Source organism: Artemia sp. Qi Xiang Cuo, chromosome 21 (assembly GCF_049724085.1).
Source record: "Artemia sp. Qi Xiang Cuo chromosome 21, ASM4972408v1, whole genome shotgun sequence".
NCBI classification, from domain to species: domain Eukaryota; kingdom Metazoa; phylum Arthropoda; class Branchiopoda; order Anostraca; family Artemiidae; genus Artemia; species Artemia sp. Qi Xiang Cuo.
The window spans coordinates 38324493-38347354 of record NC_142814.1 but is presented as its reverse complement, the minus strand read 5'-3'; the positions used below and the strand labels follow the sequence as shown (position 1 = coordinate 38347354).

Below are 22862 nucleotides of genomic sequence, written 5' to 3'. Positions count from 1 at the left end.
GGGTGGGTGGGTGGGTCGGGGGTTATGTGGGAGGATCTTTCCATGAAGGAAGTTTTCATGGGGGAAGGGACATTGCTATGAAGGGGACACCGGACTTTCCAGCATTATTTAAAAAACATCAGAAATTTAATATAAAAAACAAGTATTTCAACTGCAACAGCAGCAACATCAAACTTTAAACGAACAAAAAATATTACATATATAATTGGGTTCACCCCGTAGTCAATGCCTTACTCTTTAAGTCAAAGATTTTTTAGTACTTTCATAAGAGCTATTTATTCTAATTAACGGCCTTTGTGATTAAGCGGTCATTTTTAAAGAATTGGAACAAAATTCGAACTTTCGGTTAAAGAGGAAGGTATTGACTAGGGGGCGAACCCCCTAATAAACGTATTAAAAATATATGAATATAGAAGTTCGTTAAGTAAGTTAATTCGTAAGTTACGTACATTTATTACTGATAATAACGTTCGTAAATAAAATTAAACAAGTTTCGAGAAAGCCATTTAACTAAATAAAAGTAAACTAATATGAAATTTTTGTTTTAATTATTCATGTACGGTGAGCCAAGATCAAAACCTGCATTTATTCAAAAACATTCAAAAATTAAATAAAAAAAAACAAGTTTTTTAAACTGAAAGTAAGGAGCGACATTAAGACTTAAAACAAACCGAAATTATTCCGTATATGAAAGGGACTGTCCCCTCCAATACACCTCGCTCTTTACGCTAAAGTTTGACTCTGTCTCACAACTCTATTTCTTAAAACAATAAAAAACATTAGCGTAAAGAGCAAGGCGTTGAGGAGGAGACAGTCCTTTTCATATACGGAATAATTTCTGTTCGTTTTAAGTCTTAATGTCGCTCCTTACTTTCAGTTTAAAAACTTGTTTTTTTTATTTAATTGCATTAAAAAGGTAATTGCAAATCTTGCAAGAATTTGGATCGCAAATTTACTTTATACAAAACTATATTTGGATCCAAAGGACTCATTCTATCTTGGAAGTAAAAAAACACAAATACTATATCCAAGGGCTAGGTTCAAATATTGCAGGGGACCTGAGACCTGCCCCATCCATACAAAAAGTCACAAATTTTTCCGAATTTATATACTTTTCTTATTAAGACTCTAAAAAAAATCCATTTTTTACTATGCCCCCCTCACCGAAAAAAATCATTCACTTGTCTGGTAAAGACCTATGCCCAAAAACTAACTGGTAAACTTTAGGAAGAAATTGAGCATACTCAGATTTGAATTAAAAATTGAAAGGATATACAGTCTTGTTTGATGGAAAAAAGTATGTTACTGGAGGAGAACTACATAGAACAAGCTTTAAATGATTTTAAAACTCACTGAAATCAAATTAAATAGACATTTTTTCAATTGAAAGTAAAGAACAAAATTAGAAAATAATACAAACCTAAATTATCATATATAAGAGGACAGCTGTCATACTCCAAAACTTCAACAGCAAATTCTTTAACAGAGCATTGTGATTATTATTTTTCAAAATACCTCATCAAACAGTTCGTGGTAACGAACTGTAAGTAAGGAGCGACCCGGCTCAATGGTAACCGAAACTCTAAAAAACGGGATTTTGATACCAATAGATACATCAAAAGAATCAGATTTTACTGCTGATTTCAAATATACAAGTCAAATATACAAATATATCATCAAGTTTAGTATTACCTATCAAAAGTTACGTGCCTGAGAAAATTTGGCTGATTTTAGAAAAAAGAGGGAAATACCCCCTAAAAGTTAAAGAACCTTAATGAAAATTACACCATCATATTCAGCGTATCAGAGAACCCTACTGTAGAGGTTTCAAGCACCTATTTACATTAATGTGGAATTTGCATTTTTTGCCAGAAGAAAGATCACGGATGCATGTTTTTTTTTTTTTTTTTTTTTTTTTTTTTTTTTTTTTTTTTTTTTCAGGGGTGATCGTATCGATCCAGTGGTCCTAGAGTATTGTGGGAGGGCTCATCGGAACGGAATTTAAAATTTCTAGTGCCCTTTTTTAAAATGGAGGGCAACTAGGCCCCCTCCCACGCTAATTTTTTTCCCAAAGTCAACTGATCAAAATTTTGAGATAGCCATTTTGTTCAGCATGGTCGAAAATATGATAACTATGTCTTTTAGGATGACTTAATTCCCCGAAGTCCCTGGGGGGAGGGCTGAAAGTTATGAACTTTACCCAATGTTAACATATAGTATTCGTTATTGGGAAGTATACAGACATTTTCAGGGGGGATTTTCTCTGGTAGATGGGGGGGGGGGTCGGGGGTTATATGGGAGTATCTTTCCATGAAGGAAGTTTTCATGGGGGAGAGGACATTCCTATGAAGGGGGTGAAGGATTACCCAGCATTATTAAAGACAGAAATCAGAAATTAAATAAAAAAAAACAAGTTTTTCAACTGAAAGTAAGGAGCAACATCAACACTTAAAACGAACAGAAAATATGACGTATGTGATTGGGTTCACCCCCTAGTTAATACCTTGCTCTTTAAGCCAAATATTTTTTAGTACTTTGATAAGAGCTCTTTGTTCTAATTAACGGCCTTTGTGATTAAGGGGTCATTTTTAAAGAATTTGAACAAAATTCAAACTTTAGCTTAAAGAGCAAGGTATTGACTAGGCGGCGAACCCTCTAATATACGTATTAAAAATCTATGAATATAGAAGTTCGTTACGTAATTTAATTCGTAAGCTATGTATATTTACTACTAATAAAAACGTTCGTAAATAAAATTAAACAAGTTTCGAAAAAGCCATTAAACTAAATAAAAGTAAAATTAATATGCAATTTTTTTTTCATTATTCATGTACGGTGAGCCAAAATAAAAACCTGCATTAATTCAAAAACGTTCAAAAATTAAATAAAAAAAACAAGTTTTTTTTAACTGAAAGTAAGGAACGATGTTGAAACTTAAAATGAACAGATATTATTCCGTATATGAAAGGGGCTGTCCCCTCCTCAACGCCTCTCTCTCTACGCTAAAGTTTGACTTTATCACAACTCTATTTTTTTTTAAAAATAAAAAACTTTAGCGTAAAGAGCGAGGCGTTGAGGAGGGGACTGTCCCTTTCATATACGGAATAATTTCTTTTCTTTTTAATTTTTAACTTCGTTCCTTACTTTCAGTTTAAAAAAACTTGTTTTTTTATTCAATTGCATCAATGACTTGAACTAGTTATTAATTTGCATTTCCGTAAAACCATAGAAATTTTAGTTCAGCTGTCTTGAAAGGCAAAATGTAAATACAGCACTTGTGGTTACAAATTGGTACTCAGTTAAGCTGAGTATAATTGGTATAATATTTTCAGTTAAGCGTTAGTTAAACCTTAGTTAGAAGAGTAGGGATTGAAGGGGGTGGCAGCCCCTCTCCAATATAGGATAACTGGTGTGTGTTCCTACTTTTAATATTTAAAAGAAGTTGTGGGATAGTGAACGTTATTAGGTTTTGGGAAGATATTTTGAAGATTCCGCGAGTACAGCTACTTAAATCAGCTTGCTTAGGAACTTTCAGGGATGAGTCTCCCTAAGAATATTTTACGCAATCAAAAGGTACAACTTTGACAGTACAAAAGAAACCTCTCCCTATGACTCTAAGTGATTTTAATGGAGATATGAGGTTAAGGGTGTTTTTAAGGTGAATTGAGGAGCTAAAGTACATTATTGAATTGATGGTGAATAGTTTACCACTTGGGATTAGAAGGAAATAGTTAGGGAGAAGGCAGGGACAGGAAGATCTTTTCTTTTGCCCCATGCGCGGGGATAGGGATGAAACAGTGGGTCATATGATCGGTGAGTGCGAAGAACTAAGTGAGTTACGAATGGAAATGTATGGAGATTGTAGGTTTGATGAAAGATGGCTGGCGCTGACTACGCTGGCGAGCGTAGTGAGGGATAAGTGTTTTGAAAGTGTGAAAAGATTAGGACAATTTCTTGGGCGAACAATGGAGCATAGAAAGATACTTTCCGTTATTGGTGTAATTTTTGGGTATTCTTGTACTAAACGGACTCTTTTATCTGCAGCAATTCATACCAATGACAAAATTGACAAAGACGCGTTATTAAAACAGGATTACAATGCATTCTGGGATATAAAGAAAGACGCGAACGGTATCTAAATTGTTGTATTTGGGGGGTTAGGGGGGGGAGGTACGTAGTTGCGGTTAGATTAAGTATTTAATATATGATATGCTTTGCCCCCAAACCCCCCCCCCTTAAAGTGTAAATGTACATCCCAAATTCGTTTCTAAACTTTTATATATTCATCCTATTTTATTTTATTTCATTAGCAGTAACCAAACTAGCACTATATAAAAGAGTCCGTTTAGTACAACAGTACCATTTTTTTGTTTATATAATGTATATGTCATACTTGTTTACGTTAACTAAAATTCAATTTTTGTCATGGTTCTAGGGCTTTTAAAGCAAGTAAGTTACTATTATTGTTATCATCTCTTTCTACTTTCGTTTGAATAAACTAGTTGTTTTTTGTTTCGTCTTTCAATTCAATAATTTCTAAGATCAATCTGTCTTTCCAGAATTAAATCTATATAATTTTGTTGTCAAGTAAACATTTAACAACAAATTATTTAGGTAAATATGTTTAATTGATCCTAGCATCAGAGTGATGTATGATGGGCAATTTTGATGAATGTCAAACAGGCAATCAAGAAATGCGAAGTGCCTGTTTTCTAATTCCTCTCCAACGCCAACCTCTAATCACACTATTGGAAACTTTCAAATTGATTAAGTCCAATTTCTAAAACCGTTTTTGTTTTGTCGCATGGATAAGAAGAGTTTTCGTTTCGAGTTTTTGTTTTCAGATGAATCGATCAAAATTTGCTAACGGCATACCGACTCAAGTGTTTCTGAAGTTCCCATGGAAACTGACAAGGAACTGTCGGCAAGCTATGTTTCCCCCACGTGTAATGTACTTGAATAGATATTATCAAAACAGTAGGCAGAGTTGCCGCCCAGTGTCACTATCTGCAGTAAACCTGTAGTATTTTGTAACCTTTGCTTCCCGAAATTTTGATTTGGCAGCATACACAAAAAAGAAAAATGTTGTTATTATTTTGTTTATTTTTTTTGTTTTTATTTTAATAAGAAAATTTGGATTTTTTTTTGCATGATCCGTAATCAGAGGTTGCCAACCGCTATTATCACCTGCAATTTATTAAATACTAACTTAGCAGCATATCAAAATGATATTATTTTTAAATTATTTATTATTATTATTATTATTATTATTGAAGGCAGTACAATTTCGAGAAAAGTAAATTTCGATATAGTAAATGTCAATACAGTTATTTTCAAACGTCAAAGTGATTGAAAGGCAATTAACATCTCTTCCACGCACACAATTTCCCCAAACACATCCAATCAAAATGTCGAGACAGCCATTTTGTTCTACGTAGTTGATTTCCAGATAAAAAAATTATGTTTTTGAGGAAGAAACTCCTCCCCCCCCCACTGCCCTCAGGACAAGGGTTGTAAGTTATACCCCGGGGCATATAAGCTTTTTATAGAAAATTTTGTCGTAAAAACTTTAAAAAGGGCTCATTTGATAGGAAATTCAAAGGGCTAGTGCCCTTTTTAATTGTCCGAAGTGATTGGGGGGTAACAAACCCCATTCTCACGCCCAACTTTTCCCCAAAAACATCCAATCACAATGTTGAGATAGCCATTTTGTTCAACGTAATTGAAAATTCTGGAAATTAGGTCTTTGAGGATGAAATCCCCCCCACAGCCCTCAGGGCAAGAGTTGTAAGTTATGCCCTGGGGGGCATATAAGGTTCTTATAGAAAATTTTGTCATAGAAACTTCAAAAAGGGCTCATCCGATTGGAAACTTAAAGGGCTAGTACCCTTTTTAATAGTCGAAAGTGATTGGAAGGCAACTAACACCTTTCGACTCCCACCATTTCCCCAAACATATCCAATCAAAATTTTGAGATATCCATTTTGTTCAACGTAGTTGAAAGTTCTGAAAATTATAACTTTAAACAGGACACTCCCCCCACAGTCTTCAGGCCAAGGTTTATAAGTTATGCCCTGGGGGCATATATGGTTCTTATGGAAGGAATGCTCGTGTAAACTTCAGATAGGGCTCATTTGATGGAAATTGAAAGTCCTAGTTCAATTTTTAAGCGTAAAAAAGATATGGGAGGGTAACCAGCTCCCCATGCCCTTTTTTCACAAATGCACCCGACAAAAATTTTGAGATAGCTATTATGTTAAAAATAGTTCAAAAATCATATAATGAAAACTCCGGTGTCGATACAAACCCCCAGGGCCCAGAGGGCAGGTGTTGTAAGTTACGCCCTGGGGCATATATGGTTCTTATGGAAGGAATGCTCGTATAAACTTCAAAGAGGGCTCATTTGATTGGAAATTGAAAGTTCTTGTTCACTTTTTAAGAGCCAAAAGAGATTGGAGGGTACCTAGCCCCCCTTCTACGCTCTTTTTTTTCTCAAACCCATCTGTTAAGAGCTTTGAGATAGCCATTTTGAAAAAAAAATAGTTAAAAGACCATATAACAAAAACTCCGGGGTCGACCCAGCCCCACAAGACCCGAGGATAGAAGTTGTAAGTTATGCCCTGGGGGAATATAGGGTTCTTATTAAAGGGATGCTCGTGAGAACTTTAAAGAGGGCTCATTTGATTGGAAATTGAAAGTTTTAGTTCAGTGTTTGAGAGTCATAAGAGATTGGAGGGTAACTAGCCCCCTCCCTTTCCCCTTTTTTCCGAGTGCATAAGATAGAAATTTGAGATAGCCATTAAGTCAAAAATTGTCAAAAAGTCAGATAACAAAAACTCAGGTGTTGACACAACCCACCAGGGACCGGGCGAAAGCGTCGTAAGTTTTACCTTGAGGCAAATATGGTTCTTATGAAAGGGATCCTCGTATAAACTTCAGAGAGGGCTCACTGGACTGGAAATTTTAAGCTCGAGCTCACGTTTTCATAATCAAAAGAGATCCAAAGGCGACTAGCCCCCCTCCCCATGTCTTCTTTTTCCAAACCCATTTGATGGAAATTTTGGGATAGATATTTTATTAAAAACAGTTTAAAGATCGAATAAGAATAAATCTGGTGTCAATACAACCCCTCAGGACCCGGGGGAAGGCGTTCTAAATTATGCCTTAAAAGCATGTATGGTTCTATGAAAGGGATGCTCGTATAAACTTCATAGAGGGCTCATTTGATTGCAAATTGAAATTTCTAGTTTACTTCTTAAGAGTCAAGAGATTTAAGGGCAACAATCCCCCCTCCACGCCCTTTTTGCCCAAACCCATCCGCTATAAATTTTGAGATAGCAAATTTTTTTATAATTTTTCAAAAATTAGGTAACAAAAGCTCCGGTGTCAACACAACCCCCCAGGGCCCGGGGGGTGGGCGTTTTAAGTGTTGTCCTGGGGGCGTATATGGTTCTTATGAAAGACATTGAAAGGGATATGAAGCAGGTTTTAGACTTTTACAGTGAGAGAAGGAGGCGATACCCAAACTCTTGTTTGTAGTGATTTTTGTTCGTTTCAAGCTGGATTTGCAAATTTAATTTAAGTTTCACTCATTTTAAGATTTATTTATTCATTTACATTAATATCTGTTGTATGTTTGTTTGAACTGATTATTTTTTTTTAATTTCTGTTCGTTTTAAGTTTCATTTATACTTCAATAGTAAAATATTTGTTTTCGTTTTAAGTTTGATTTTCATATTCAATCTAAGTATTACTCCCTTTAAGACCTATTTATTCATTTATATTATTACTTGTTGTATTTTTTTTTTTTTGCTATACTTGTCTATTTAATTTCTGTTCGTTTCGGGTTTCATTTATTCTTTAATAGTAATTTCTGGTCGTTTTGAGTTTGAATTTTGACAGGTATTTATATCTGATGAGCTGAAGTTTAAAAAGGCCTTTACTTTTCTTTGAAAACTTATTTTTCGGAAAATTTTTTAATTCATTTTTAACAAAATGGCTATCTCAAAATTGTTATCGGATGTATTTGGGATAAAAGGGCATGAGAGGGGGGCTAGTTGCCCTCCGGTCACTTTTGACTCTTAAAACCGGCACTAGAGCTCTCGATTTCAAATCAAATAAGCCCCCTCTGAAGTTAATACATGGACCCCTTCTATATGAAGTGGCTCTTGGAAAAAAAATAATAATAATAAAACATTGGAGCCTCAGCCGTATGGCCTTTACTATAAGCAACGCTTTGCCTCTGATATTTTATTTTGGACCGTTCTTTGGACCGAGCTGTGAGCCTTTGTGTCTGTCTTGACTGTTGGACAATGGGAGGCGCAATATGAGAAAGCTCCAGAAAAGCCATCGACGCTACATCAAACATCTCATTAACAAACTGGAGACAGTCATGGGGAATGAAAAAACCTACTCTGCTAGCCGTACTCTATCTTCTGGAGTGATGCCAACGACGTTTTTGGAGCACCAGCATATAGCGGGCATACTCGGCGTTACGTTGGACGCAAAGTTTGATGATCGTGCTGAGCGGCTTTTGCAGCAAAGGGTGATCCCCAGCTTTCTTGCGCACATTTCTGCTTCAAGGGTTTTACAAATAAATGTTTTTCTTTTTAGTGCATTAATTAAGTTATTTCTCTCTCTCTAAAAAAAGATACATATACTGTCAACACTTTTATTTTTGCAGAGGAAACAAAAATCCCTGTTTCGTTAAAATAGCAATCGAGGAAATTCACATTCGAATTCAGTTTTATATTAAGGGCGAGGTTTCTTGTTGTATTATCTGCATTGGATCAATACTTTCAACAAAACTTAAAAGGTTAGCCTCTCTTTCTGCACCACTGATAGAAACTAAAAACAAAATGTTTTCTTTTTGATGCGATGAGACAGAAAGAGAGCAACTCCCCTTTAACATCAGTGCAATCCTCGAGCAGTTCTTCCCAGCTTTGATTTGAATATTATTTGAATATCGAAAAATTGATTTTCGAATTATTTTTTTTAGATATATATTCTCTTACTTTGTTTGAATTGTACTTTAGTTAGTATTAGATTTATTGCAGTGGCGATCCAAAGAAGAAATTACAATGGTAAAATTGGGGAAAAAATCCCACGGCGAGATAAGCAAATTAACTAGAAATTATTTGAATAAAAAAGATGTCAGAAAACTGTATAAAAATCTATATTCTTTGAACATAGTATTTACTGACATTTAAATATCATTTGAGTAATTCTCGAGTAAGTCTTCCCAATTTTTATTTAAATTTGAAATAGGAAATACTTATATTTGAATAGGCATCTTATCAAGAGCGTATCCGTGATTTTTGTTTGGGGGAGGCTTACAAATGAAACTTCAGGAAATGCAGCAAAAATGTTTTATATATAAATTTGGGGGGGGGGGGGATAAAGCGCTTAGGCTCCCTGGAAACGGCCCTGGATCTTAAATACAATGATTGTCCAACGTTATTTGGACTTTTTTGAAATGTTTTTTAGTTAATATTAGATTTATTGCAATAGTGATTACAAAGAAGAAATTACAATCAAACAGTTCGGGGTAACGAACTATAAGTAAGGAGCGACCCGACTCAATGGTAACCGAAAGTCTAAAAAACGGAATTTTAATACCAATAGATACATCAAAAGAATCAGGTTTTAATTGTGATTTCAAATACATAAGTTTCATCAAGTTTAATCTTACCCATAAAAAGTTACACGCCTGATAATATGTACCTTATTTTCGATAAAAAGGGAAAACACCCCCTAAAGTTATAGAACCTTAATAAAAATCACACCATCATATTCAACGTATCAGAGAAGCCTACTGTAGAGGTTTCAAGCTCATATCTACAAAAATGTGGAATTTTCCATTTTTTGCAAGAAGATAGATCACGGATGCGTGTTTATTTGTTTTTTTTTCTTTTCCCCAGGGGTAATCTTATTGACCCAGTGGTTCTAGAATATCGTAGGAGGGCTCATTAGAATAGAAATTAAAATTTCTAGTGCCCATTTTAAGTGACCAAAAAAAATGGAGGGCAACTAGGCTCCCTCCCACGCTCATTTTTTTCCCAAAGACACGCAATTAAAACTTTGAGATAGCCATTTTGTTCAGCATAGTCGAACATCTAATAATATGTCTTTTAGGATGACTTAATCCCCCACAGTTCCCAGGGGAAGGGCTACAAGTTATGAACTTTGCCCATTGCTTACATATTGTATTGGTTATTGGGAATTATACAGACATTTTCAGGAAGGATTTTTTTCTGGTGAGGGGGGGGGGCTGGAGGAGGGGTTACTCAGGAAAACCTTTCCATGGAGAATGTTTCTTTGGGGTAAGGGATATTTTTATGAAGGGGGCGCTGGATTTCCAAGCATTATTTAAAAAATGATCAGAAATTAGATTTTAAAAAATAAGTTTTTTCAACTGAAAGTAAGAAGCAACATTAGAACTTAAAACGAACAGAAATTATTACGTATATAAGGGGGGTTCACCCCAAGTCAATACCTTGCTCTTTACGCTACATTTTTCTTTAGTGCTTTCAAAAGAGCTGTCTATTCTAATTAAACGGCCTTTGTGATTCAGGGGTTTGTGAATTAAACGAAATTTTAACTTTTGACGTAAATAGCATGGAATTGACTAAGGGGAGAGGCCCCTCATGTACGTATTAACATATACGTAATAAAAAAACACAATAAAAAAACAAGCGATACGGCTCAATAGTAATCGAAACTTATAAAAACGGAATTTTGATGTCAATAAATTTATCAAAAGAATGGGCTTATAATGCTGAGTCTAAATATATGAATTTTATTAAGTTTAGTATTACTCATCAAAGGCTACGAGCCTGAGAATATTTACCGGATTTTTTAAAGAGGGGGGAAACATCCACTACAAGTGAAAGAATTTTAATGAAAATCACACCGTCAGATTCAGCGTATCAGAAAACCCTATTGCATAGGTTTCAAGCTCATATCTGCAAAAATCTGCAATTTTGTATTTTTTGCCAGAAAAAAAATATACGAATATAGAAGTTCGTTTCGTAAGTTAATTTGTAAATTACGTCAGAACCAAACTTAGAGACAGCCATTTAGCAAAAGAAGAGTAAAATTTTTATGCAACTTTTGTTTACTTATTCAATGACGTTGAGCCAAAATAAAAGCTGCATTAACTAAAAAACGATCAGAAATTAAATAAAAAAACAAGTTTTTTAAACTGAAAGTTAGGAGCGACATTAAAACTTAAAACGAACAGAAATTATTCTGTATATGAAAGGGGCTGTACCCTCCTCAACGCCTCGCTCTTTACGCTAAAGTTTGACTCTGTCTCAAAACTTTATTTTTTAAAACAATAAAAAACTTTAGCGTAAAGAGCGAGGCGTTGAGGAGGGGACAGCCCCTTTCATGTACAGAATAATTTCTGTTCGTTTGAAGTCTTAATGTCGCTCCTTACTTTCAGTTTAAAAAACTTGTTTCTTTTTTTATTTAATTGTATAATAGGATAGAAAATACCACGGTATTACTAAAAATACAAAAACTGAATTAATTATGAATTAACCTGGTATATTAATTATTTTAGTTTTTGATACATGTTTTAATTTTGAGGGGCGAAACATTAGAGGGGAATAGACAATATTTGAAAGGCGCCAAAAATGAGTAAAGTGCGCTGAAAATGTAAGAAACGTAGGTAAAATCGTAAGAATCTCTGGATTTCAAGAGAGAGGTAGGGACAATAGGCACATATACCGCTTGCATGCCCAACTTCAAGGGTATGCTGTTCAATATAGATCAAACCATGCTTCAGAAGTTTTTCGAACAAAGTAAATCAGTCTTTAGGTTTTCAAATAGATTGATCAGCTCCGAAAGAAGAATAAAATATGTACCTGTTGATTTTGGTAGTATGGGTCAATATCTTCAATAGGCACTGTTAGTAACTCTGGAGGGAAGGCAGCTGCAAACCTAACAGGTAAGGGCATGCCCTGTTCTAAATTTAAATCTGGCTGTGGACCTTCATCATCATCATCTTCATCATAACGGCCCTAATAATGAAAAAAATGGTTTAGGACAGAGTAAATTTGTGAAAAAAATTTCTGTAATTTTGAGATGTTACAGCCGACACATCCTGAAATTTGTGTTTGTATGTATGAATTTTAAGCAGCAGGAAATTGAAAAGGTGGTTTGTTAAACGACATTTAACAAAGAGCGAGAAAGTTGACAAATAAGTCTATGTTTTTTGATTGTACAATTTCAATTTTTCGAGCAAACAGTCCTTTCTACAAAATATGTTTCATTTACAAGAAACTACACTTAATGAACACAAATCCAGCTTTTTTACTCCAAAAATTAATATAAGGCAAATCAAATTGTAGCAAATAAAATGGAAGATATTTCATACAGATTCCCACTGTCCTAACTAGTTGCTGGAGAATGACAAGATAGCAACGTAACTTAGTACATCAATGGAAATAAAGAAATATTAAGAGGCAGTAATTAAATATTATTAAAATAATAATATAAAAATAAATAATAATATAAAATAATAAATATATATATATAAATATATATATATATATATATATATATATATATATATATATATATATATATATATATATATATATATATATATATATATATATATATATATATATATATATATAAATAATATATAATAATATATAAATAATATATAATAATATATAAAATAATAAATATATAAATATATAATAATATAAAATAATAAATATTAAATAAATATATAAATAATATATATATATATAATATATAATAATATATATATATATATATATATATATATATATATATATATATATATATATATATATATATATATATATATATATATATATATATATATATATATATATATATATATATATATATATATATATATATATATATATATATATATATATATATATATATATATATATATATATATATAATAAATATATAAATATATATAAATATATATAAAAATATATAATTTATATATATAAATATATAATTTAAAAATAATATAATATATAATATATTATATAATAATATATATATATATATATATATATAATATATAATATATATATATATATATATATATATATATATATATATATATATATATATATATATATATATATATATATATATATATATATATATATATATATATATATATATATATATATATATATATATATATATATATATATATATATATATATAATATAATATATATAATAATATATAATATATAATATAATATATATATAATATAATATATAATATACAATATAAAAATATATAATTTTTATATAAAAATATATAAATATATATATATATATAATAAATATATAAAAATATATGAATAATAAATATAAATATAAAATAATAAATAATAAATATAAAAATAAATATTAAGAGGCAGTAAGTAAATATTAAAAGGAGAGGCAGGAATATGCCAATAGTAACCGAAACTCTAGCAACATTTGTTTTAATAACAATTCATAAATCCATAAAATCGGTCTTTTAGTGTTTAATCTAAAAAAATACATTCCACAAAACAAGTTTTTCAAAGAAAAGTAAAAAGTTCCATCAAAACAAAAATGAACAGAACTAAAGTCAAATAATCTTCCAGGCGTAAAAATACCACAAATCACCATCAATAAATACATGAAACTCAAAAAGAACAGATGTTAAAATCAAACAGTTCGTGGTAACGAACTGTAAGTAAGGAGTGACCCGGCTCGATGGAAACAGCAACTCTAAGAAACGGAATTTTGATACCAATAGATACATGAAAAGAATCATATTTTGATGCTGAGTTCAAATATATAAGTTTCATCAAGTTTAGTCTTACCCATCAAAAGTTAAGCGTCTGAGAAAATTTGGCTGATTTTCGAAAAAAGAGGGAAAGACCCTCTAAAAGTGATAGAACCTTAATGAAAAACACACCATCATATTCAGCATATCAGAGAACCCTACTGTAGAGGTTTCAAGCTCCTATCTACTAAAATGGGAAATTTTCCTAAAAATGGGCTAAATGGGCTGTCCCCTCCTCAACGCCTCGCTCTTAACGCTAAAGTTTGACTCTGTCTCACAACATTATTTTTTAAAACAATAAAAAACTTGAGCGTAAAGAGCGCGGCGTTGAGGAGGGGACAGCCCCTTTCATATACGGAATAATTTCTGTTCGTTTTAAGTTTTAATGTCGCTCCTTACTTTCAGTTTAAAAAACTTGTCTTTTTATTTAATAAACAACCAAGTCAAACTCAAAACGAGCAAAAATTAGCACGGGTAGGGCTGACAACCCCCTTGCCTTCTCAAGACTAGAACATAGTTTGCACTTTACTGAAAACAAAATACATTTTAAATTTTTTCACTTCCATAAATAAAAAAAAATTGAAGCTCTAAAGAATAAATAACAAAATATGGATATTAACCTGACAATCCACATTTTCCCCCGTAAATTGCAAATTATGTCTTGGTCTTGAGAAGGTACGGGGGTTGTAAGTACTACTTATGTTAATTTTTGTTTATTGTGTTTGACTCGGTTACTAATTGTAATTTCTGTTCGTTTTGGGCTACATTTCCGTGCGTTTTATGTTCGCTTTGGGTTTACTGTAACTACAGCCGACAGCCGTAACGAAAAACAATAGGAAATCGGTACAAATTTGTGACACTGTGTGTTTTCGATTATGCATTTGATATGATATAGCTCATGGGCTTAGGCAGAGGAGCCTTGGGGAACAGATCCCTCTGAAACCCTAAAATGTCCTGAGTTTCTTAATGCTTCTCACAGATATACATTGATATTCATCTCTCCCCAAAGATATATATTGTCCTCGTCTCGTCAAATTCCCGTCTTTGCGCCTAATACACCTAAAAATTCGTAGCCGGTGCATTTTGTTGAATGCTTTATCTGAAATCATCCGAATTATTTTAACTTGCTGCTGTCTCAGTTAAGTATAAAACATAAGAGACCGAAAAAAACGGAGAACAAATAAAAACGACGAAATAAACTAGGATAATTTCTACCCAGTGAATAAAGAAAATAAAGCATATAGTTCAGCAAAGACCTCCACTAAGCCGTTTTTGGTGCTATGACAAAGTACTAAGCTCTCATATGCACCAGTCCTTTCATCAGACAAGAAATACGCATATTACTGTTTACATCCTGGAGATTAATACTGAAATCACTAAGCGTCAAGAAGGAATGGAAATCAGTGAATTTTTTCTATTTGTATAAAGTACAAAAATCTTAATTCCTAGAAAACCATGTTAAATCAACTCTTACAACCTTAACCTCTCAGATGTTTAACCTATAAGTTAAACGTCTAATTTGGTTAAACATGTCCAACTTAATTGAAACACTTTATACATGTTAAACTTAGTTAAACATACTAAGAGGTTTAATACGTTTAACTAAGTTGAATATGTTCACCGTGTTTCGGCTCGGAAATGCCACTCGTTCTGCACCTCCAAAGACTTTTTTTTTGGTTTCCACACGATTAGTATTTCTTTAACGTATATAGTATCATCCAACCTTTTTTTTCTTAGATTTTTGGTTATTGTTAGAATTAGTCACTCCTTATGAACAGATCGTTACAAAGATCTATATGTTGATGTTATTCGATAATCTTAACCTTATTCTGATTTTTCCACTATTATCAAACAATTCGTGTTAACGAACTGTAAGTAAGGAGCGACCCTGCTCAATAGTAACTGAAACTCTAAAAGACGGAATTTTGATACAAATAGAAATATCAAACGAATTTGTTATTATACTGATTTCAAATATAAAAGTTATCCCAGGCCCTTTTTTCAAAATCGTCAAATCAAAATTTTGTTTAGGATAGTTGAAAAGCCAAATAACTAGGCCTTTGAAGATAACATGGGCCCCATAGCCCCTGGGGAAAGGTCTTTATGTTACAAAGTTTGCCCATTATTTACGTTTAATAATTGTTACTGGGAAGTATGCATTCATTTTTCGGACAGGGGTGTGTGTGGATATTCTGCTGATGTGATTTTTCACGGAGATAATTTTCCACGGTGAGGGAATTTTCCAGGGCGTGAATTTTTCAGCGGTAATTTTACACTGGGGGAATTTGTCAAAATTCCTATGCGAAATTCTTCTTAGGTCTTGATTTCTCTCTGCCGACTCAATTTTACGTGTGGAGATGTTAAGGTTGATTGTCAGGGGTAAATTTTCACTGGGATTGAACTGTCTTGAGAATATGTTTATGGGAAGGAGGGATATTTCGGTGGAGGTGGAGCCAGATTTCCTGGCATTATTTCAAAACGATCAGAAATTAAATAAAAAAAAAAGTTTTTTCAACTGCAAGTAAGGAGCAACATTAAAACTTAAAACGAAGGGGTTGCTCCTCTTCAACATCTCGCTCTTTACTCTAAAGTTTGAATTCTGTCTCAGTTCTTTCAGAACGACTCCTGAAACACAATTTTCGTTTAATTAGAACAATAAGAAATTTTTTTCTTTATAGTACAAAAAACCATTAGCGTAAAGAGCGATGTGTTGAGGAGGAGAAAACCACCTCATATACTTAATAATTGCTGTTCGTTTTAAGTTTGGAATGTTTGACATTTTCTGTGGTGCCCAATGTCCGTTGTCTTAGAGACCGAGAATATACAAAAGATGTAATCCATCGTCTCTAATTGCCAAGTCTCCTAGAAACTTAGATTACTAGAATCCTTAATGAAATTAGTATTTTGGCTTAGGTGTGTACAAAGAGGGAGGAAGACATTAATAGCCCACTCTGAAACTGCACTACCTTATAAGTTCCACGCAAGCCAATATAATAACTGACCGTCCTGACAAAATATAAATAAAACTTTCTTATAGGAAATATTTTACTTGTACAGTTGCGAAGCCATTTCATCAACCCCCCTAACTCGGTAAGCAGAACGTGTGATCAATTGCACTATTTATCACAAGGTTTCCGGTTCTAGCCCAACGTTGGATATGTTTGTTTGATAAGTTTCGCAGTAGAAGCTAGAACTATTGATAACATTTCGATTTCAAGTAAAGGCTGCATTTATAGATCTGAGGCAGCGCAATAGCGCTGCCAAAGTAAAGAACGATGTTGGCACAATGTATTATTTATTTATATATATATATTTTTTTTTATTTTAGACCTGGGCATTTCGTATCGAAGGATTTGTCATATAACTTCAAAAAGGACTCGTCCCATTGGAAATCGAAGGGGGCTAGCGCCCTTTTTAATAGTCAAAAGTGATTGGAGGGCAAATAACCCCCCTCCCACGCCCTCTATTTCCTCAAACACATAAAATCAAATTTTTTTAGATAGACATTGTGTTTAAGGTAGTATAAAAGTCTGGAGACTGTGTATTTGAGGATGATAACCCCCCTAAAGCAATCAGAGCAAGGGTTGTAAATTATTCCCTGGAGGCATATAAGGTTTTTCATAGAAAGCGTTGTCGTAGAAAATTTTAAAAGGAGTCACTCGATTGGAAATTGAGAGAACTAGTGCCATATTAATAGTCGAAAATGATTGGAGGGCAACTAACTCCCCTCCCACGCCTACCATTTCCCCAAACACATCCAATCCAAATTTTGAGATAGTCATTTTGTTTAACGTAGTTGAAAGGTCCGGATATTGTGTCTTTGAGAATGGCAACACCCCCCCCCCAAGACCCTAAGGTTGTAAGTTATACACTGGGACATATAAGGCTCTTATAGAAAGCGTTGTCATAGAAACTACAAAAATGGCTCATTCCAATTTTAATTGAGAGGGCTAGTGCCCTTTTTAATAGTATAAAGTAATCGAAGGGAGAATATCCCCTACGCCCGTCATTTCCCCAAAGACTTCCGATTAAAATTTTGATATAGCAATTTGGTTCAACGTAGTTGAAAGGTCTGGAAACTATGTCTTTGAGGATAAAAATCCCCCCATCACAGCCCTTAAGACAAGGGTTGTAAGTTACAGCCTTGGGGCATATAAGGACTTTATGGAAAGCGTTGTCGTAGAAACTTCAAAAACGGCTCATTCAATCGGAAATTGGGAGTACTAGTGCCCTTTTTGTTAGTCGAAATGGATCAGAGGGCAATGACCCCACCCCTTCCCCCCACGTCCATCATTTCCCCAAACACTTCCAGTCCAAATTTTGAGATTACTATTTCTTTCAAGGTATTTTAAAGGTTCGGAAATTATGTCTTTGAACATACCAAATCCACCTAGCCCTCAGGGCAAAGGTTGTAAATTATGCCCTGGGGGCACAGATAGAAAGCGAGGACATATAAGCTTCGGAGACGATTCAATGGATTGATAACCAGAAGCTCTACTGATCTTTTTAAGTATCAAAGTGATAGGAAGGAAGCTACCCTCCCCCCCCCACACACACACACGTCGCATTGTCCCGAAATACATCTAATAGAACTTTAGAGATAGCCTTTCTATTCAAAAGAGTCTAAATATCATATAGCAAGGCTTTTGGGGTTGAAACAAACCCCAGAGCCTAGTGGCAAGGGTTGTAAGTCATGCCCAGGGGGTGCTTAAGGTTTTTATGGAAGGGATGGTTGTATAAACTTTAGAGGAGGCTCATTTGATTAAAAATTGCAAGTTCTAGTTCCCTTTTAAGAAGCAAATGTGATAGAGAGCAACTAGACCCCCCCCCCGACTACCCCTCTTCACCAAACGAATCTGATTAATATTGTTAGATAGCAATTTTGCTCAAAATACTCCAAAAAACTAAAAAAATGACTATAGGGTTGTCACAAACCCCCCCCCACCAGTGCCCTGGGGATAGGGTCGTCAGTTACAGCTTGGGGTCATATAAGGTTTTTATGGAAAGAGTCGTCGCATAAACTTCAGATGGGGCTCATTTGGTTTGAAATGGAGAGTTATAGTACCCTTTTTAAGAGTCAAAAGTGATTTGAGAGCAACCAGCCCTCCCCTCCCCCCTCCCACGCTCATAATTCCTCCAAATATATCCAATCAAAATTTGGAGATAGCAATTTTGTTCATTGTAGATGAAGAGTCCGGGAATTATGTCTTTGAAGAAGACACCCCCACATCCACAGCTCTCAGAGCAAGGGTTGTAAGTTATGCCCCAGGGGCATACAGTGTTTTTTCTAGAAAGGGTGGTTTTATATTGGTGGTGAATGGAGCTCGTCTGGAAGGATGCAAAATTTGTTTGCTGACCACGTGCCACTGGATATGGGGCTTAAACCCCTAACTAATCGCTCCGAATAAGGCCGCCTGAAACTCATGGATGCGGGTGGAGCCCACTCCAGGGTTTCTTAATCAGATCCCAGGCCTAGGGACCGTTAGGCTTGCGACCCTTCTCCTGAAAATAATTGCAACGAAAAGAAATAAAACTCAAGCATCGGATCTTATTGGTTTTCATTTATTACGACCTCAGCACGTCCCTTGACATCCTTTGAACCTTACTGACCAAGGTGGGTTGAGAATAGCCACCTGGAATGTTTTAACCATGAATAAGCGGGGATCCAAAGACCTTCTAGGGTTGGAGATGTTAAGATGTGGGATTGACATACCTGGAATGACAGAAACACACTTGGCGGGAACAGGCGATGAAGAAATCGCCAGTACAGGTCACGGGATGATTTGATCAGGGCAAACCTCCAGTAGAAGTAGCGGTGTAGGCCTCCTCCTAAATAAGAAGGCAAAGAAATGCCTCATATCCCACAACCCAATATCGGATAGACTACTCACTGCTCACTTCACTCACAAGCATGGGAAGATGTCGGTTATTGCGTGCTACGCACCAACGAATGTCTTCCCAGAGGTCGAAAAAGACAATTTCTACTCAGCTCTGACATCTGCTCTGTCCCGGATTTCTATACGATGTTTTGGCTGTGGTGGGCGATTTCAATGCGAGTGTATCAAATCCCAGCGGAGCTTTTAGATCTGTAGTTCGACCGGTTACCCCTGACTCGTTGAATGATAATGGGACCCGACTCCTCCAGCTGTGTGCTATGCACGAATTGGTCATTGCCAACACCTCATGAAAGACATCTATAAGCCAACATGGTATAGCAGCGATGGGCGAACACGAACAGACTGTTCGGAATGGAGGCAAAGAGTCACATCTCTCTCTACGCTAGACCACCAGCAGGAGCCTTAAGTCAAGTAAGTCAAGTCAGGTTGTATATACTTAGGAGAGGACTCATTGGATTGGTAATCTGAATTTATGGTGCCCTTTTGAAGAGCCAAACTGATCGGAAGGCAGTTCCCCCCTCCCTCAACCCGTCGTGTTTTGCCGAAATGCATCGAATAGAAAATTTTGAAACAGTTATTTTATTCAAAATACTCTAAAGATTGTATAAAAACGCTTTTGGGGCTGAAAAAAACACCAGAGGCTAAGGACGAGGGTTATAAGTTATGCCACGGGGCATTTAAGGTTCTTATGGAATGGATGGTTGTTTGACTCTAGAAGAGGCTCATTTGGTTGTAAATTGGAAGTTCTAGTTCGTTTTGAAGCGTCAAAAGTAATGGAGGGTATTTAGACCCCCTTCCCCTACAACTCCGCTTTTCACCAAGTGCATCTGATTGACATTATGAGATAGTGATTTTAATCAAAATAATCCAAAGAAGATATAATAATGTATCTAGGGGTGGCACAACCCCCCAGCGCCCTGGGGATAGGGTTACAAGGTATGTCACGAGGGCGTATATGGTATTTATTGAATGAGTGATTTTATAAACTTCAGATCGCGCTTATTTGATTGGAAATTTGAAGTTATAACGCCCTATTTAAGAGTCAAAGTGACTTGAGAGCAACCAGCCCCCTTCCAAGTTCATCATTTCCCCTAACGCCTCTAATCAAAATTTGGAGTTAATAATTTTATTCACCGTAGTCGAAGGTTTCGGAATTTAGTCTCTGAGGAAGACACCCCCCACCTCTACGGCTCTAAAAGTTCTAAGGGATGCCCTGGGGCATATAAGATCCTTGTGTGTTTCTATTTATTGCAATACAGCTACAATACTGCCCAAAATTTTTGCCTCAATACCCTTAGGTTTATTAGTACCACCAGTAGGCCTACTTACAGTAGTAGCAGTAGGAGTAAAGTTAGCAGTTGTAGTCCTACCTTTAGTAGCAGTAATAAAGCAGCATTAGTATTTGTTGTAAGAAGCAGAAGCAGTAGTATTTTGATGCAAATTTTGTCTTTCCGTTAGTTCAAAAGTCCCTCAACCAGTGTTGTAACTTTTAATCTCACACACGAGACTGTTCCTAAGATATTGCTGATATCCCCTTTTGACAACCTGCATACGGATAGCAGGTTGCCATCCGTACAACAGAAGCATTCTCTGAAAATTTCACCTTCATACCTTCATAGGTTGTATACACTGTGTGTATACAATTTAATGCTGCTTTTATGGTTACTTTAACTAGCAACACTAATGGTATTAAATTGAATTTTTCAGGGAAAGTTTATGAAGGGTTTCAATTAAACGAAACGACAATATCCATGCAGGTATTAAAAGGAAATATAAGCAATATAGGGCACATAAGGACATAGGCAGTGATGCTCTATCATATCTAGTAATATCATTGATATTTTAAAGAAGCTAATTTGATCGAAAATTAAAAGTTCTAGTGCCCTCTGAAGAGTCAAAAGTGATTGGAGGGTAGTCAGCCCTCCTCTATAGCTCAAAATTTTCCAGACACTTCAAGTCAAAACTTTAAGAAAGCCATTTTGTTCAGCATAGCTAAACGGTCTAGTAACTATAACTCTAGGTTGTTAGGTTGGTCAACCCCCCACAATTATGTAATTTGCACATTATGTTTAAAAAATTAAATGTTGCTTTAAAATTAAATCAAAACTCAATGTTCGTATCCTGGTTGCCAATAAGACATCACAGCAATATACCAAGACGACTGAGGGTATTAAGCTCAAACTATCGGGGCTACTTCTATTACTATTTCTGCTTTTAGAATTTTACTAAATCAAAAAACTGTAAGTGTATCCAGGCTGTGAAAGAGCATAGATAAAATTTTTCGGGAATGGTATTAAGTTTATTTATTATGTCAAATACAGGATGTATATGACTAAACTAAACACTGCTATTTGCGTCATGATTTTCAAAGAGTTTATGTTGTTTTAAATTGCCGAAAAAGATTTTCCAGCATACGAATAGCATGTCAAACTATGAATCCTTAAAAAAAACTGATAAATTGAAACTATTTTTTTTTTCTTTTTCGCTGAAAAAGACTGTGTCAATATAAAACGAACAGAAATTAATTAAAAAAACAAACTTGTTCAACCAAATAAGCTGTTATAAAAAAAACTCCATTAAACACAAAATGAACAAAAATAGAATCAAATAGTCTACCAAGCATACAACTACCACAAATCAGTATCAATAAATAAATAAAATCCAAAACGAACAGAAATTACAATAATTAACCGAGTCAGACTCAAAAAGAGCAGAAATTAACATGAGTGGGGTTCAGCATCCTTATGCTTTCTAAAAGCCAGAATAAAATTTGCACTTTACTGAAAAAATTCAAATGAACGTGTATTGTCAGTTTAATATACATATGCTGATACTTATTCCTTAAAATCTTAATTAATTTTCGATTTTTTAAAGTTATTAAAGCAGAAAACGTAAAAACAATTTTTTTTAGTAAAGTTTAAACTTTATTCTGAATTTTAGAAAGCATAGGGCTTTTGAACCCTGGAGTCCTGGATGACATCCCTGGAGTATCTGTTATATGATTTTTGATCTTTTTGAAGAAAATGTCTATATAAAAATTTCATCAGACGGATTTGAGGAAAAAATGGTTGGGGGGGGGGGGGGCTAGTTGCCATTGCTGTCGATTATAAAGGGAAATAAAAATTCGAATTTCTA

General features: G+C 34.4%; 1 protein-coding gene across 1 annotated transcript in view; it reads right to left on the bottom strand.

Annotated features, from left to right (window-relative positions):
* LOC148939517 (sodium channel protein para-like) overlaps positions 1-22862 on the bottom strand; it is a 352192-nt gene that overhangs the window by 308370 nt on the left and 20960 nt on the right. The window contains 1 exon segment of the mRNA XM_089106716.1: positions 11871-12026. Coding sequence (XP_088962842.1) covers positions 11871-12026 — 156 coding nt within the window.